This window comes from Bos grunniens, chromosome 14 (genome assembly GCF_055505025.1).
Source record: "Bos grunniens cultivar Pamir isolate PY7600 chromosome 14, Bosgru_T2T1.0, whole genome shotgun sequence".
Taxonomy (NCBI): Eukaryota; Metazoa; Chordata; class Mammalia; order Artiodactyla; family Bovidae; genus Bos; species Bos grunniens.
Genome location: NC_141178.1, coordinates 59964581 through 59983131, shown reverse-complemented (window position 1 = coordinate 59983131; position 18551 = coordinate 59964581). Strand labels below are relative to the sequence as shown.

The window sequence follows — 18551 nt, the reverse complement described above, 5'->3', positions numbered from 1 at the left end:
CTTTATTGACTATGCCAAAGCCTTTGACTATGTGGATCACAAGGAACTGTGGAAAATTCTGAAAGAGATGGGAATATCAGACCACCTGACCTGCTTCTTGAGAAACCTATATGAGGTCAGGAAGCAACAGTTAGAACTGGACATGGAACAACAGACTGGTTCCAAATAGGAAAAGGAGTACATCAAGGCTGTATATTGTCACCCTGCTTATTTAACTTATATGCAGAGTACATCATGAGAAACGCTGGGCTGGAAGAGGCACAAGCTGGAATCAAAAGATTGCCGGGAGAAATATCAATAACCTCAGATATGCAGATGATACCACCCTTATGGCAGAAAGTGTAGAGGAACTAAAAAGCCTCTTGATGAGAGTTAAAGAGGAGAGTGAAAATGTTTGCTTAAAGTTCAACATTCAGAAAACTAAGATCATGTCATCTGGTCCCATCACTTTATGGGAAATAGATGGGGAAACAATGGAAACAGTGTCAGACTTTATTTTTTTGGGCTCCAAAATCACTACAGATGGTGACTACAGCCATGAAATTAAAAGACGTTTACTCCTTGGAAGGAAAGTTATGACCAACCTAGATAGCATATTCAAAAGCAGAGACATTACTTTGCCAACAAAGGTCCGTCTAGTCAAGGCTATGGTTTTTCCAGTGGTCATGTATGGATGTGAGAGTTGGTCTGTGAAGAAGGCTGAGTGCTGAAGAATTGATGCTTTTGAACTGTGGTGTTGGAGAAGACTCTTTAGAGTCCCTTGGACTGCAAGGAGATCCAACCAGTCCATTCTGAAGGATATCAGCCCTGGGATTTCTTTGGAGGGAATAATGCTAAAGCTGAAACTCCAGTACTTTGGCCACCTCATGCGAAGAGTTGACTCATTGGAAAAGACTCTGATGCTGGGAGGGATTGGGGGCAGGAGGAGAAGGGGACAACAGAGGATGAGATGGCTGGATGGCATCACTGACCTGATGGATGTGAGTTTGAGTGAACTCTGGGAGTTGGTGATGGACGGGGAGGCCTGGCGCACTGCAATTCATGGGGTCGCAAAGAGTCAGACATGACTGAGCAATTGAACTGAGCTGAACTGAACTGAACTATTGACCATATTCCTTATGCTTTACATTACATCCTTGTAACTTAATTTCATAAGACTGGAGGTTTGTACCTCTTAATTCCCTCACCTGTTTTGCCCATGCTCTACCCCCTCCCTCCGACAGCCACCCATTTGTTCTCAGTATCTATGAGTTTGTTTTGGTTTTTAGATTTCATATGTAAGTGGTATGCAGCATTTGTATTTATTTTGGAGGATCTAATTAGGGGTCTTATCTAAAGAATGTTTCTTGAGGGCCTGCTGTGGTCTAGGCACTCTGTGTTGGTGTTTAGCTGTACAAAGAGTGGTGAAAAAATTCATGACCTTAAGAAAAGCTTTGTTTCAAGATAAAATGGCATGTAAAAGTATACGGAGAGCTAAAAGCAATCAAATATATGATGACATAACCTTTATATCATAATCATACAAACCAGTCACCAATGCCCTAATAGTATGTATTTAATTTTAGAATGCATCAGTTCATTTTATCTCAAGTCTCTGGGACTTGAGAATGGAAATGGGTTTTCACACTAGGATAATTTGTCTTCCTGGCAACAGTTCCATTGAGTGTTTTTTGGTTTTTGCTTTTTTGCTTTATTTTGGATTGTCCCAGGAGTTTACTGTTTATTTTGGGAAGGCATTAGATATTTTCCTTGGAAATGCCACCAGATGCCAAGCAACATGTAGATTATTAAAAGTTACCAGCATTCTTCTACCTTTTGACTAATTAAAAACATTTAACTGAGAGATGTCATAAAATGTATTTTTAGGAGGTTTCAATATATAATTGAATAAGAAAAAAAGCTTTAAAAGCACGAATTACTTGCTAATACTTAAAATGTTTTATAGGTCTCTTTGACGTTATTTTCAACAAAGGAAATGTATGCATTTTCCAAAGTCATGAATTGAGGCACCTTTCTCTGGCTCTTGACAACGGCTCTGTCACTGGAATGGTATGTGGTAATCTCTGTTTTCACCGTATGTCAAATGTATTGTATCCATATATATATATATAATATATTCTTGCACAAGACACTTTCATAAGATTATGAATTTGTATTTTCCTTTGGCTTTTGCTTCCACTTTTTTCATGTTGTTTTGTCTCACTGATTTTTGAGATTTTGATATGTAAATGGCCTTAAGTTTCAGCAGTTAGAATTTAGACAAGAAAAAGTAGAACACGTCTCTGAGAACATTCAAACTTTCAGTTAGCCTCAAAATGGGAAATCTGACCTCCCAAAGGCCCTTTCAGGGATCACATTATTGGGGGAAAACCAATAGTTTCACATAATTATGCCTTGTATTACTTAGTTGGGCTTCCCTGGTGGCTCAGTTGGTAAAGAATCTGCCTGCCATGCAGGAGACCCAGGTTTGATCCCTGGATTGGGAAGATCCCCTGGAGAAGGAAATGGCTACCCACTCCAGTAGTCTTGCCTGGGAAATCTCATGGACAGAGGAGCCTGGTGGGCTACAGTCCATAGGGTCGCGAAGAATTGGACACGACTTGAGCAGCTAAACACAGCACAGTGTGCTTTGTGAATGAGTGTATGAGATTACTTAGTTTAGGTTTGAAAGGAACCCAAAGCTGGTGCTCTGTGACAACCTAGAGGGGTGGGATGGGAAAGGAGGTGGGAGGAAGGTTTAAGAGGGAAGGGACGTAGGTATATCTATGGCTGATTCATGTTGATACACGGAAGAAACAATCACAGTAGTGTAAAGTAATTATCCTACAATTAAAAATAAAATAAAAATTTTAAAATGGATAAAACTTCTAAAAATGTCTTTTTTTTAAGATCCATGTATGATTATTTGTTTTGAAGCTGAGAAAGCATAGGATGACATGCACTGTTTTAAGTGCTAACTGTGTGTTATAACATTTAGCCTTTTTATTGTCCTATGAGAGAGTACATTAGCATCCCTTTCTGACAGAAGAGGAGCCTGACGAGTGGGAAGACTGTGTTGTCCAAAGTCTCAGAGCTGGTCAGTATGAAAGCAGGCACGGAGCACAGACGCTGGGACTCCACCCCTCATTCTACAGCTTTCTCATATAATCTTACATAATTTTATGCAATGACTTTTTTTTTTTACTTATATCTTGTTTTAAAACTTAAGGATAGCAATAAATTTTGAAGAAAAAACATGATCTGTAGGACTGAAATTCAGGCTAAGGAACTAATCAGTCACCTTTTTTTTTTGACAACATTGACCATATTTATTTTGTTTACAAATCTGCAGTTGGGCGGGACCCAGAGAAGGTAGCACATCTCTCTTCCTCTCAGCATCAAGTGAAGTGGCTGAAATGTTAGAGACTGGAGTCATCCAAGGGCTTGTTGAGTCAAAGGTCTGATAGTCGACGCCAGCTCTCAGTGGAACAGCTGTGTGGCCCTTCCTTCAGTGTAGCTGCTTGACTCTCACAGCGTGGGAGCTAGGTTCCAGGACAAAAGTGCCCAGAGGGGAAATAGTCAGGAGGAAGCTGTATTGCTTTTTTAAAACAAATTATTAATTAATTTACTTACTTGCTTCACTGGTGGCTCAGATGATAAATAATCTACCTGCAGCATGGAAGACCCAGTTCAATCTCTGAGTCGGGAAGATCCCCTGGAGAAGGAACTGGCAACCCACTCCAGTATTCTTGCCTGGAGAATCCCATGGACAGAGGAGTTGGGCAGGCTAGAGTCCATGGGGCTGCAAAGATTCGGACATGAATCAGTCACATTTCTTTTATGGTGTCTTTTTTTTGAACTTGGCATGTTACCCCATGCTGTTTTTTATGCTTATTTTTATTTATATTTTGGCTGCACTGGATTTCAGTGGTGGCATATGGGATCTAGTTTCCTGATCAGGGATCAAACTGGGGCACTCTGCGTTGTGAGCTTGGAGTCTTAGTCACTGGACCACCAGGGAAGTCCCTCATGCTGTATTTTGTAGTGCATTCTGCTTCATAAAGGTCCTAGTCAGTAGAAGTTTAATAAATATGAATGTTGAGGGTATGGAATCACTCAAATTAAGAGTTCAAGAAATGTTCTATTTATTTTTCTAAAATCAAATTAAGTCTCTCTGTAAACCCCTCTCCCTCTAAGTTGGAGAAAAATCCCACCTTGGTTATTATGAAGGTCACCTTGTTGTATACACATTTCAAGCTGGGGACAACTCTCTTAACTTCAGTCCACACTGCTCACTGCCCAGTTCTCATCAAACATCAGGTGGTTTCTTTGTGAACGGCTCCGTGGCTTACCTGCCATCCTCACACAAGAAACTTCACTGAGGTTGGCAGCTTTAGTGTCACGGATCAAGCCTTTCCAGCGGCATCAGTAAGTCCTTACTTTCAGGCCCAGATGCCTCCTTGAGACAGTGAGAGGTCCGACCTCAAACAGTGCCCTAAACTAGAAATGTCTCACTATAGTTTATCTTCCTTGATTTGTTCAGTTTTTCACAAGCAAAACCTAGTAATACACATCTGTTAATTTCATCTTTTGATCCTATGTGGTCTTTAATTTAGGAAGACACAAAAAAAGAAGTGAAAAATAATGATAAAATGCACATTAACATCTCATTAAATTACCCTGCCACTGGAATCATTTTTGCTGTTATTTAGCACTCTACATGGTTTCTGAAAAGTCAAGAGAAGGTCCTTGGAGCAAGACCCTGGAAATCAGGGCGGGAGATCAAAAGAATTGAATCAGAAAACATGTCACAGTTGTACAGCTAGTTCAAGGGTTCCATGCAGTGCACTGGATCTGTGCAGACATAGAGTGTCAACACCTTTTCTATTGCTTATGCAGAGCTTTCATTTTGTTTTGTTTTCCCTTTTTCTTTTAGGCTAGTGGTGGGGCCTCCACTGAGATGCGGGTGCTGTCCCAGCCCAACCGCTGCGCACTCCTTGAGTCAGCACGGGTTCCCGGCCACTTGGTTATTTTTGATCGCCATGGCAAAATAACTAACGAATCATCGGCAGGCTATGCAGACCTTTCAAAAGAGTTTGTGGTTTTTGTCAAGGTAAACTGGAGGAAGGTCATTAAAGCTGATACTCTTAAACTTGTATTTTCTTTTGCCCTGTTGAGGAAAACTCTTGAATGAAGTCACAGTGGAGAAATCAGATCTTTTTCCACTCGGGGCATTGATGCCTGTGGTCATTTTGTCCACCCAGAATGTGATCGTAGGGACGGCAGCCTTAGCAACACTAAAATGATGGGAGTAACAGCCAATGTCAATTGAATTTGCAGGTTAAAACTATGGCTGTGGGAATTTCAAATAAAAAGTTAGAGAATCTTATATTTGGGAGTGAAACAAATCTATATTTAACTTTTCTAACTGTTAGAATATTTACATATTTATACTCTTTGAGTGTTGTATGTGTGTGATCATTTCATATTGCTTATGTTTTTTTTCTTTGTAATACATGTTTGTGAATTTATCTTTTTATCTTTAAATGATATTATTAATGCAATAGGTATCATTTGTGAGATTGCCTGTTTTATTACAGACACTTTACTGAGAGCTTCACCATACACAATACTAAATCTAACCACCATGACATTTCTGACAGATATTGTTATCTACATTTTAAAAATAAAGAGAATGTTTTCTGAAAAGTTACAACTTTTAATGAGTACAACATATCTAGTCTGGTGAATTATGAATCCAATCAGTCAATTTGTCTTCAAAACTTTTTAGACCTACTATGATGATGCTGTGAAAGTGCTGCACTCAATATGCCAGCAAATTTGGAAAACTCAGCAGTGGCCACAGGACTGGAAAAGGTCAGTTTTCATCCCAATCCCAAAGAAAGGCAATGCCAAAGAATGCTCAAACTACTGCACAATTGCACTCCTCTCACACGCTAGTAAAGTAATGCTCAAAATTCTCCAAGCCAGGCTTCAGCAATACGTGAACCGTGAACTTCCAGATGTTCAAGCTGGTTTTAGAAAAGGCGGAGGAACCAAAGATCAAATTGCCAACATCTGCTGGATCATAGAAAAAGCAAGAGAGTTCCAGAAAAACATCTATTTCTGCTTTATTGACTATGCCAAAGCCTTTGACTGTGTGGATCACAATAAACTGTGGAAAATTCTTCAAGAGATGGGAATACCAGACCACCTGATCTGCCTCTTGAGAAATTTGTATGCAGGTCAGGAAGCAACAGTTAGAACTGGACATGGAACAACAGACTGGTTCCAAATAGGGAAAGGAGTTCGTCAAGGCTGTATATTACAGACTGGTTCCAAATAGGAAAAGGAGTTTGTCAAGGCTGTATATTGTCACCCTGTTTATTTAACTTATATGCAGAGTACATCATGAGAAACACTGGACTGGAAGAAACACAAGCTGGAATCAAGATTGCCAAGAGAAATATCAATAACCTCAAATATGCAGATGACACCACCTTTATGGCAGAAAGTGAAGAGGAACTAAAAAGCCTCTTGATGAAAGTGAAAGTGGAGAGTGAAAAAGTTGGCTTAAAGCTCAACATTCAGAAAACGAAGATCATGGCATCCAGTCCCACCACTTCATGGGAAATAGATGGGGAAACAGTGGAAACAGTGTCAGACTTTATTTTTCTGGGCTCCAAAATCACTACAGATGGTGACTGCAGCCATGAAATTAAAAGATGCTTACTCCTTGGAAGGAAAGTTATGACCAACCTAGATAGCATATTCAAAGCAGAGACATTACTTTGCCAACAAAGGTTCATCTAGTCAAGGCTATGGTTTTTCCTGTGGTCGTGTATGGATGTGAGAGTTGGACTGTGAAGAAGACTGAGTGCCAAAGAATTGATGCTTTTGAACTGTGGTGTTGGAGAAGACTCTTGAGAGTCCCTTGGACTGCAAGGAGATCCAACCAGTCCATTCTGAAGGAGATCAGCCCTGGGATTTCTTTGGAAGAAATGATGCTAAAGCTGAAACTCCTGTACTTTGGCCACCTAATGTGAAGAGTTGATTCATTGGAAAAGACCCTGATGCTGGGAGGGATTGGGGGCAGGAGGAGAAGGGGACAACAGAGGGTGAGATGGCTGGATGGCATCGCTGACTCGATGGACGTGAGTCTCAGTGAACTCCGGGAGTTGGTGATGGACAGGGAGGCCTGGCAGTCGGACACGACTGAGCGACTGATCTGATGTAATAAACACTTCATTATGTTATTATTTTCCCCAGACAACATGGGGAAAATATGGTTACATTATATTCAAACATTAGGAAAATATGAATTTATCATTGGATATTTAATCTTAATTTCTTTATTTTATTACCTTTAATGTATTACTGGAAAATGTACTTGGACTTATGTCTCTGACAACATATTTTATTATTTTCTTAGCCTAGATCATTCAAAATTGAATTGAAAGGTCAGAATATGAGCCCTTTAAGACTCTTGGCAACATATTGACAAATCTCTCTCCAGAAATGTACCAGTACTTAATCCTGGGAAAGTCAAATCATGAGGTTAGAGGGGACAGTTGACATGACCACCCTCGCTTCTGACAGGGACTTCAGAGTGAAGGATTCTTGAGGTCACTATCAAGTTTTGATAATTCATGAGAATGACCCAGAACTAAATCATTGCTCTCACATTCATGGTATTACAGAGAAAGGATGCAGATTTAACATTCACTAAGGGAAGAGATGCAGAGGGCAGAGTTCAGGAAAAGCACCAAATGTGGAAATTGTGGTTGTCCTCTTCCTGGAATCAGGATGATGTGACTTTCTCTGCACTGATGTGTGATGATATTCATGGAGCACTGCCATCCAGGGAGGCTTACCTGATACTTGGGCCCAGAGGCTTTCCTGGGGTCCCTCACATAGGGAGTCCATAAGGCCAGTCTCAGTCTCTAACATTCATTAAGGAAAGAGATGCAGAGGGAAGAGACCTCTTGGGAGGTCAGCTGACACCTCGTTACGCAAAGTTCCCACCCTAAGTCGCATCTTTACCATCTGGCTGACCCAAGGCTGCCAGGCAAGCAAAGACACTCCTGTTAGGCACAGCACCGTTAGGGGTTGGTGATTACTTCTCAGAAACCTAGGACAAAGGCCAGACCTTTCCAGGTAAAATGATGCTCGTTACTACCAAGTTCCCTTTGACAGAGCAGGATATTATTTATATTGATATCATGGACCTTGGTGTTGAGTATAGCAGTCCTTGAAAGAAACTTTGACAATCTTCTAGAGAAATAAACATTTAATTTTCACTTTATTATTATTTTTATTACTCTTATAGATTATTTTTCCTTTTGCATATTCATCATTTGTATTTTGTGACTTGTGTATTTGTGTCTTTTATTCATTTCTCTACTGTGTTAGTACATTTCTAACTAATTTTCAAGAACTTTTAATATCTTCCTCTTAAGCTATTGCTTATATGCAGAATATATCATGTGAAACGCTGGGCTGGATGAAGCACAAGCTGGATTCAAGATTGCAGGGAGAAATATCAATAACCTCAGATATGCAGATAATACCACCCTTATGGTAGAAAGTGAAGAGGAACTAAAGAGCTTCTTGATGAAAGTGAAAGAAGAGAGTGAAAAAGCTGGCTTAAAACTCAACATTCAGAAAACTAAGATCATGACATCCAGTCCTATCACTTCATGGCAAATAGATAAGGAAACAATGGAAACAGTGGCAGACTTCATTTTCTTGGGCTCCAAAATCACTGCAGATGGTGACTGTAGTTTTGGAATGAAAAGATACTTGCTCCTTGGAAGAAAAGCTATGACCAATCTAGACAGCATATTAAAAAGCAGAGGCATCAATCACTTTGTTGACAAATGTCCATCTAGTCAAAGCTATGGTTTTCCCAATAGTCATGTATGGATGTGAGAGTTGAATCATAAAGAAAGCTAAGCACTGAAGAATTGATGCTTTTGAACTGTGGTGTTGGAGCAAACTCTTGAGAGTCCCTTGGACTGCAAGGAGATCCAACCAGTCCATCCTAAAGGAAGTCAATCCTGAATATTCATTGGAAGGACTGATGCTGAAGCTGAAGCTCTTTGGCCACCTGATCAAAGAACTGACTCATTGGAAAAGCCCTTGATGCTGGGAAAGATTGAAGGCAGGAGGAGAAGGAGACGACAGAGGATGAGATGGCATGACCAACTTGGTGGACATGAGTTTGAGCAAGCTCTGGGAGTTGGTGATGGACAGGGAGGCTTGGTGTGCTGCAGTCCATGGGGTTGCAAAGAGTTGGATACAACTGAGCAACTGAACTGACTAAAGCTATTGATTAGAGAAGATTTACTTAATTTGGCTTTAGTTATATTCAATACTTCTTTTCATTCATTCATTTATTCCTCCATGCATGTGTGTGTGAGTGCTAAGTCACTTCAATTATGTCTGACTCTTCGAGACCCTATGGACTATAGCTCATCAGGCTCCTCTGTCCATGGCATTCTCCAGGCAAGAATACTGGAGTAGGTTGCCATGCCCTCCTCCAGGGGATCTTCCTGACCCAGGGATCAAGCCTGCATCTCTTACGTCCCCTGCATTGGCAGGCGTGTTCTTTACCACTAGCACCACCTGGGAAGCCCCTCCTACATGCATACATTTAACTAATATCCATAGATTACTTGTCAAAATTCAAGCACTCTTATAGAACACTATTTTTATTCTTCTCTGTATTAGTATTCAAACTATTTGCTTAGAGTGATTGGAAACTTCTTAAGAGAAGTGTTTGTGGGTTTTGCATCTTCTTAAAATCTCTGTAGCATCTGATGCTGATTCTTACAGTCTCAATAAGTAATGATTAATGTAAATCATAATGAGTCAACCAGACCACCTTCTTTAGTTTTGTTTAGCTTTACATAGCAGTTAAATTTTTTATTTCCTTTTTTTTTTGCTCATTCTTTCCCACCAAGCTTCTGGTAAGATCCCGATAACTGCAGCTTTTGTAAGAAAATGGGCTCTATTGCCATATTTCTCTAGCAAGACACAGGCGTGTCACTTACTGCCTTTCTGTGCTGTTGGTTGCTCTGCAGGGTGTGTTGCTCAACAGCGCAGTGGTTCTGCTTGCCACCAGCCTGTGCCAGGCCCTCTGCCTCCAGCCGGATGGGAGCTGCACGGGCGTAGGAAAGCCGTCTGAAAAGTCCTACTGGAGAGTGCATAAAATCAGCTCTAGGATATGCATGTTTGAAAGTGTGAAGAATGCACGGATGTTTCTGAGGATTAAGGATGGACGGTGTGATGGAGCTGTAAGCATCTGCTCGTGTTTTTCTCAGCGAATGTCTAAGACACTTGCCAAGAATTGCTACAAGTGTTGCTTGCTTGAGTGTTTTGCTTTTTAGTTTTAACCTATGAAAACTCTGGAAAATTGGATGTGCTACGTGGTAGCCCCCCTTGACTGGTATTGTTAATACATGGCTGGGGGTGGGTGCCCTCTTGGTGTGACCAGAAGGGGTCCTTGACCCTTAGACACTGCTTCTGAAATGAAAGGTGCATGCAGATCACCTGGAAATAGTGTTAGAAAATGGGTTCTGACTCAGATAGACTGCTCCAGGACCTATGTGTCTGTGTTTCTAATGAGCATCAAGCTGCTGTTGTTGAGTCAGGCCCCAAACCACACTTTGAGAACCAAGGCCCTGGGAAGTCCCAGCTCAGTCATGTTTCCTGAACTGCTTCCTTGGAACCTGAGTTCCCACCAGTGGAAAGCCTGCTCTGTGAGTAAGGAGGTAATTTTTTTTTTGTCTGCACCCTGTGATATGTGGGATCCTTGTTCTCTGACCAGACATTGAACTGGGGCCCCCTGCTCTGGAAACACTGAATCTTAACCACCGGACCATCGGGGAAGTCCCAGAAAGTAATTTTATGCTCTAAATATTAGAAGTTTTTCCTTAACATCTTGTAACTCTGGAGGGGTGACTTGTAACCAATATCACAACTTTTATATTTTCATACATCTCTGACAGGTTGAGGGGCACAGTTGCCATTTAGCAAGTCTATTAATGCTCTGCTCATCCATTTTCATTTGAAAGAGTTTGGTTTAAACTGTGCCTTTTGGATAAACTTGGAGATGCTCCCTGTCCCCCCTCTCCTTACCAGGGGGGCATCTCTCTGGGAGAATTTGCGTGAGCTTCTGGTTGGAGAGGAGGGAAGATTTAGACCATTCATGGTTCCGTGCCCCTGACTTCACTGTGCACAGTGCAAAAGCGAAAAGCACATGTACACACACATTTAGGTAGCATCCTGGATGGGCTCATAAGAGCATTGGGAAGTGGGCGTGTCCCACGTCACAGAAGAGACAGAGTCCTGCTTATAGCTTTTAAACTGGCAAGTGGACGAACTGAGATGAAAATGGTTACCAGCTCTGCTGTGGCCAGACTATGGAAGGTGAGATTTCATCACGCCTGGTCACCTCCAGGAAGCCGCCTTCCTTGCCATCACCTACATCCACAGAATGGACAAACCTGTTTCTTCTGGGGCTCCTGGGACTGCTCAGAACCAGGAGACAGAAGGTGTGTTCCTACGTGACACATGTGTTTATGTGCATGTGTTTCAGAGTTGCCGGAGGCAGTTTATGGGGGCACAGATAACTGTCACCCCAAACTGGGGATGGGCCGGCCCTGAACTCTGTCTTCCTGTGACAACAACCAAAGGGCCAGCTTGGTGCTCAGTCACCTTACGTGTGGCTGCCTCATCCTCTGGTTGGATGGGGCTTCTCTTGGTTCTTCCGTTTCTCCCTTTCCAGTTTGCCGGGGCCTCTCTATTGCTTCCATTTTTTCCTCTGCATGGTGTTTCTCTTGTCCCTCCAAGCGAAGACGCTTCCTCTGCAAGTGTGGAGCAGAATCTTGGCTCTGTCCGTGCTCCTCTGAACACGAAGGCTTCCTTCTTTTTCCTTCCGCCTGCCAGGTGGGTGACTCAGCGTTCTGACCAGCTGAGGGAATGGAAGGAGTCCTGGCGGAAGGCTTTACTGAGCATAGGAACATGAGCAGAAATGAACAGATTAACGCAGGGGAGTGTTATCCTAACACAGAGGAACTGGCTGAGTGATTGTCCACAGCCGCATTGGTGTCAGCGCTCAGTCATGCCAGGTCTGCCCACCTGTTGTGGAGGATTCATGGTATCAGCCTGGAGAAACTGGGTTGATTGCCAAGAGGAAACTGGAGTCAGGAAACCCCGCAGGGAGGTGCTTCCAAAAGACAAAGTGGTTTTCTTTTTTATTTTTTAATTTTTCTAGAACCAGCCTTGCTGACAGCTTTTCAGGTGAAGAATTGGGTCTGAAATTGTTTCTGCTCAGGCTGTTTTGTGCTCTAGCACAAAGACCAAACCCCCGCCCCTGCCCCACCGTGGACTTCTCAGGATGAAAAGCTAAGTTCAGAATTTCCTGTGCACTGTGGAACTGAGGCCAGCAATCATGTATTGGAGTTTTTTAAACTCAAGTAGCGTCTCTTAAAGATTTTTGATAACTTGAAGAAAACAGAGGTTCCGTTTGCTTTTGGACAGTAGTGTTAGTCACTAAAGTCCTGTCTGACTCTAAGACTCCAAGGACCATAGCCCACCTGGCTCCTCTGTCCATGGGATTCTCCAGGCAAGAATAGTAGAGTGGGTTGCCATTTCCATCTCCAGGGAATCTTCCCAACCCGGGGATTGAACCCACATCTCCCAAATTGCAGGCATATTCTTTACCATCTGAACCACCAGGGAATTGTTATTATGATTATTTTGGAGAAGGCAGTGGCAACCCACTCCAGTACTCTTGCCTGGAAAATCCCACGGACGGAGGAGCCTGGTAAGCTTCAGTCCATGGGATCGCGAAGAGTCAGACACGACTGAGCAACTTCACTTTTACTTTTCACTTTCATGCATTGGCGAAGGTAATGGCAACCCACTCCAGTGTTCTTGCCTGGAGAATCCCAGGTTCGGCAGAGCCTGGTGGGCTGCCATCTATGGGGTCACACAGAGTCGGACACTACTGAAGTGACTTAGCATTATGATTATTTTAATAATAAAATCAAAGATTTGAACTTTATTTTATTGTCTTCATTTCATATTTGCTTTTACTTTTCCCTGGCAATTCAGGAGCTTTTTCAAAAAATGTTTGTGAATATTCTCTTTTTTTGGCTATGCAGCATGTGGGATATTAGTTCTGCAACCAGGGATCAAACCCGTGCCCCTTAGATTGGAAGCACAGAGTCTTAGCCTCTGGACTGCCAGGAAAATCCTTATTTTGGTATTATTAAAAAGAAGAGCATGGGCCCAAGAGTCACTTATGCTGGGCATGTCACTGAACCTGGACTTAATATCTAGCCTGAATGAAGTTTTGCTGTTTAGTCGCTAAATTGTGTCCAACTCTTTGTGGTCCCATGGACTGTAGCCTGCCAAGTGCCTCCCCATGGATCCATGGGATTCTTCAGGCAAGAATACTGGAATGGGTTGCCATTTCCTTCTCCACGGGATCTTCCTGACTGAGGGATTGAACCCATGTATCTTGCATTGGCAGGTGGATTCTTTACCACTGAGCCACCAGGGAAGCCCAACTGAAGTTTTACCCTCCCCCAGAAACGGAGTCCTAGCTGGTCGGTTAGGGATTTTCTGGAGTTACCTCAGCTCCAGTGAGGTAAGCTATCATGTGGGCCCTTTCCAGCCCCCAAAGGAAGATGAGGTAACCCATCTAATAAGACCCTCCTGTCCCCGAAGGGAGATGACTTAATCTGAAATAACCTTTTTTGTTTATGACTCTCCTGTCTTGCCTTTAGAACCCTCTTCACTTGGCAGCCCCCTGCCCCCCAGTCTCCCTCCACATGCTGTGTGGGCACCACCTGACTCATGACTCATTGAAAAAGCCAATTAGATCTTCAGGATCTACTCAGTAGACTTATGTGATTGTCAGTACTTTTGCAGAGAGGTGCCTGCACAGAACCCTCATCATATGTATGTTACTTCTACCGCTTTCATCGTAGTGTTTCCTTTACATCATAACTTGTCTAGTGACCCTTCAATATGGTTGTCCAACTAAACCTCTCCCCCTGAGATTTTGGTAGTGATGTTGACTAGGTTTGTGGCCTCCTTAACAGATATTGACTAGATGCCAGAGAAGAAATTCAGGCAAGGCTTTATTTGGGTTCCCGCTTCAGCAGGTGGAGAAGGAAATGCGACCCACTCCAGTATTTCTCGCCTGGAGCATTCCATAGACAGAAGAGCCTGGCGGGCTACAGTGCACAGGGTCCCTCAGAGTCGGGCATGGCTGAGCACACTGCCGCAGGAGGGTGTGAGGACAAGTGAGAGGCGCCCTTGCTCCCTGCCTGCGGTGGGTGAGCTGGTTCCTTCTAGGGTGAGGGGCTGTGTCCACAGGTTAGGCAGGAGGGGTGGCTTAGGTGGTTTGCCCACCCTTAGGTGGTGGTGTGTGCGGGGGCATGTGCAGTCCCCTGCTTTTGCTCCAGGCTGTTTAGAAATGGCAGTTGGGGTCTCTCGGTCTCTCTGTATCTTTTGTCCAGGATTTGCCCTGCCCTGTGCATGCATTCAGTTATTTTTAATCTTGTATAGTTTGTTTCTATTCTGTTGTTTGAGGAGGTGTTTGTCCAGGTGCAGGCAGTTCAGCACTGCCGCAAAGGGTCCAGGATCCAGCCTGTCTCCATGGTGGGTCTTTTGAGTCAGAAAGCATGTGCTTTTTTTGCTCTTAGGAGCTATTATTGGTACATAACAATCAGGCACGTTATTGTTCACTTTCACTGTATCTGATCAGAAATCCCTGGGCTAGAATGACTTCAGTTTTGAAAAGAGAATGGTAGCAATTATCTTAATTGTCCTGATTTGCGTAGGGGCTGGCGTAAGGCATGCTTATGATTTCCAAAGGAATTGAAGATGCAGTGGACATTCCTATGCCTTAAATACCCGACAGTGCCTCAGTCCTGGGAGCTCCTCTGCAGATGCTGATGGTAGAAATTGAATAAAAGCATTAATGTTTGCAATGTGTCTGCCATTGTATATTTGAAAACATTTCTTATAGGCAAACACACATGTTTAAACCAAGCGATGCTGATCCTGTAACAAATGTTTCTATTTCTGTTACCATAAAATTGTTATACCGTAGGAGTAAATCACTTTAATAGATTTGGGTGTAGAAGCGATTCAAGGTAGCATGAATGCAAACTGCTTGCCTTTTCTAGGAACAATTGTATGGTTGTTAATATAAAGAAGAAAAACAGGCCTCACAACAACATAGGTGGAACTTGTCACTAAACATGAATATGAAGGGAAAAAAGGTGTAGGATTTGTAGGAAAGACAAGCTGAAGAGTAATCAGGAAACCAAAGACAGTGTACACACAAACACACCCCACACCAGTAGGATCCTTGTTTGTTGGCAAGAGTTTAGTTTGTAGAAAGTAGGCATGATTCTCTCATCTCAGTTTTATCTAATGTTGCCTCTTCACTCAAAATATATTTCTACACATGCAAGTAGCTAGAAAGTTAAAGACTATTCAGATTTTGATGAAGTTGCTTATGAAACATAGAGCTGGGCCAGGTATACTTAATGCTAGATCAGTGGGTTAATTCAGTGAAAAACTTCGTTTTATGTAAATAATGATGTCATGTTTTTAGTGGATCTGTCTTTGTCAATGAAAAATTTAACCAATAGTAAATCTAAGAAAGAAATAGAAAATTTTATTCGAGCCAAGCTGCGGAGAAGGCAATGGCAACCCACTCTAGTACTCTTGCCTGGAAAATCCCATGGACGGAGAAGCCTGGTGGGCTGCAGTCCATGGGGTCTCGAAGAGTTGGACATGTCTGAGCGACTTCACTTTCACTTTTCACTTTCATGCACTGGAGAAGGAAATGACAACCCACTCCAGTGTTCTTGCCTGGAGAGTCCCAGGGACGGGGGAGCCTGATGGGCTGCTGTCTATGGGGTTGCACGGAGTCAGACACGACTGAAGTGACTTAGCAGCAGAAGCAGCAAGCTGAGGCTGTAGTCTGGGAGACGGCCTCTTGGAGAGCTCTGAGAACTGTTCCAAAGAGGCAAGTGGGAGGTCAATGTATGTGTGATTATGGAGAAGGGGTACGTGAAATCAAGGACAAACCCCAGCAGAAGCTTGCTGCTGGTCATGAGGAGCGGACATCTTAGTTATGGTGTTAGTGCTATTCTAAGTATGCGTGTGTGCATGCTTCATTGCTTCAGTCGTGTCTGACTATTTGTGACCCTGTGTACTATAGGCTGCCAGCTCCTCTGTCCATGGGATTCTCCAGGCAAGAACACTGGAGTGGGTTGCCATGCCCTCCTGCAGGAAATCTTCCTGACCCAGGGCTTGAACCTGAATCTCCTGCGTCTCCTGGATTTCAGGCAGATTCTTAATCCACTGAGTCTCCTGGGAAGCCCCATTCTAAGAATGGGAAGATGCAAAAATCCAGATTCATAAAAAATTTCTCCTGAAAATATCTAGGCATCTGAAGAGCTCTTCAGTTTTCCCAGAGCACAAGTGCTTCATCCTGATCTTTGTCCCGAGTTCCTTTTAGGATATACTATATGTCAGAGATTGCAGTGCTAATGGCATGTAGAACTGGATGGTGGGCAACGTTATTTTACAATCCCCTCCCTTTCAGTCTTAATTTTGACAATGTTTTGGGAGGCATTTTATGGGACCAGCTTTGTCCCGTAGCACTAGGAATTCTCATTTCCAAGTCAGGAAAGGATTTCATGGATGGCCAATCAGTGCTGTTACTTAACTAGACCCTGTTATCAGTAACCAAAAGCCTCTGGACCACCTGTCTCACTAATTTGTTGTGGTTTAGAAAGTGGTTCCCTCTTGTTGCTTTTTTTTCTTTTTTGATTGTGTTTTTTTTTTAATTTTATTTTATTTTTAAACTTTACATAATTGTATTAGTTTTGCCAAATATCAAAATGAATCCACCACAGGTATACATGTGTTCCCCATCCTGAACCCTCCTCCCTCCTCCCTCCCCATACCATCCCTCTGGGTCGTCCCAGTGCACTAGCCCCAAGCGTCCAGTATCGTGCATCGAACCTGGACTGGCATCTCGTTTCATACATGATATTTTACATGTTTCAATGCCATTCTCCCAAATCTTCCAACCCTCTCCTTCTCCCACAGAATCCATGAGACTGCTCTATACATCAGTGTTCTCTTTTGCTGTCTCGTACACAGGGTTATTGTTACCATCTTTCTAAATTCCATATATATGCATTATTATACTGTATTGGTGTTTTGCCTTCTGGCTTACTTCACTCTGTATAATAGGCTCCAGTTTCATCCACCTCATTAGAACTGATTCAAATGTATTCTTTTTAATGGCTGAGTAATACTCCATTGTGTATATGTACCATAGCTTTTTAATCATTGATCTTATAAAACTATATATTGGTTAATTATTTCAAATTGCCTAGTCATCATTAATTTTATCTGAGGTTTAGTCACACATTTGGTAATTCAAAAAACAATGATGTGTATGTGCTCAGTCACGTTCAACTCTTTGCGACCCCATAGATGGTAGCCCGCCAGGCTCCTCTGTCCATGGGATTCTCCAGGTAAGAATACTGGAGTGGGTTGCCATTTTCTCCTGTAGGGATCTTCCCAACCCAGGGGTTGAAGCTGTTTCTTGTGTCTCCCGTGATGGCAGCAGATTGATTCTTTATTACTGTGCCACCTGGAAAGCCCACTTAAAAGATAGGCAGAATGCAAATAATTCAGCTAGTAACATTAATAAGGTCATGAGTAAATATTTAAGCTGAGAACTTCCATTAGGCGCAGCCCAGTATCTCCCCAAGTCCTCTGACCAGTCGGTTCTTCACTAAGCGCTATCTTTACGGGAAATTATATATCAGCATTTTACACAAATTTCACCAAAGATAATCTGCATATACAAGGTGAGTGTGGGTCGTCATCCTCCCTTATGGGACTTGAGAAAGAAACATTATTTTCTGAAGAGTTATGAGGCTAGTGCCAGATGTAGAAACATTGATCTTTATGGTTGAGCAGGTATTTCTGCCATTGGGGAGATCTGATTAATGCACCATGTAGATAAACAATGCACAGTGGAGGGGAGGGAGGAGGCCAAAGGGCAGAGAAAAAGTTTTATGTTTGAATTTTTCTTAAGATGTGAATTTTTATTTCATCACCTCTGGACTGTGAACTGTAAAAGTGCGTCTCAGTCCTAGGGTGGCCAGAGGGGGCTGGAGCTGGATAATTCCCGCCCTCTGGCTCAGTTAGGCTTCTGATAAAACCTAAAAATGCAAATCCCTGGTGGCTCAGATGGTAAAGAATCCACTTGCAATGCAGGGGACCAGGGTTCAATCCCTGGGTCAGGAAGATCCCCTGGAGAAGGGGATGGCAACCCACTCCAGTATTCTTGCTTGGGAAATCCCATGGACAGAGGAGCCTGGTGGGCTACAGTTCATGGGGTCTCAAAGAGTCAGACATAATTGAAAACCTAAAAAGATTAGGCTCTGGTTAACTACTTTTTCCCATGGGCAGCCCTTGTTAAGAACAGAGTGAAGAAGCTGGGTGTTCTTACA

At 42.7% G+C, this 18551-nt stretch overlaps 1 protein-coding gene across 3 annotated transcripts in view; it reads left to right on the top strand.

The window, feature by feature from the left end:
* RP1 (RP1 axonemal microtubule associated) overlaps positions 1–18551 on the top strand; it is a 149041-nt gene that overhangs the window by 106682 nt on the left and 23808 nt on the right. For 2 of the 3 annotated variants that reach the window (XM_086335466.1, XM_086335465.1), the window contains exons 13-15: positions 1946–2049; positions 4916–5092; positions 10065–10277. In XM_086335466.1, the coding sequence (XP_086191592.1) occupies positions 1946–2049; positions 4916–5092; positions 10065–10277 (494 nt within the window). Of the gene's footprint in view, positions 1–1945; positions 2050–4915; positions 5093–10064; positions 10278–12259; positions 13047–18551 lie in introns of those variants that run through there. The other variant, XM_086335467.1, reaches the window with a different exon arrangement.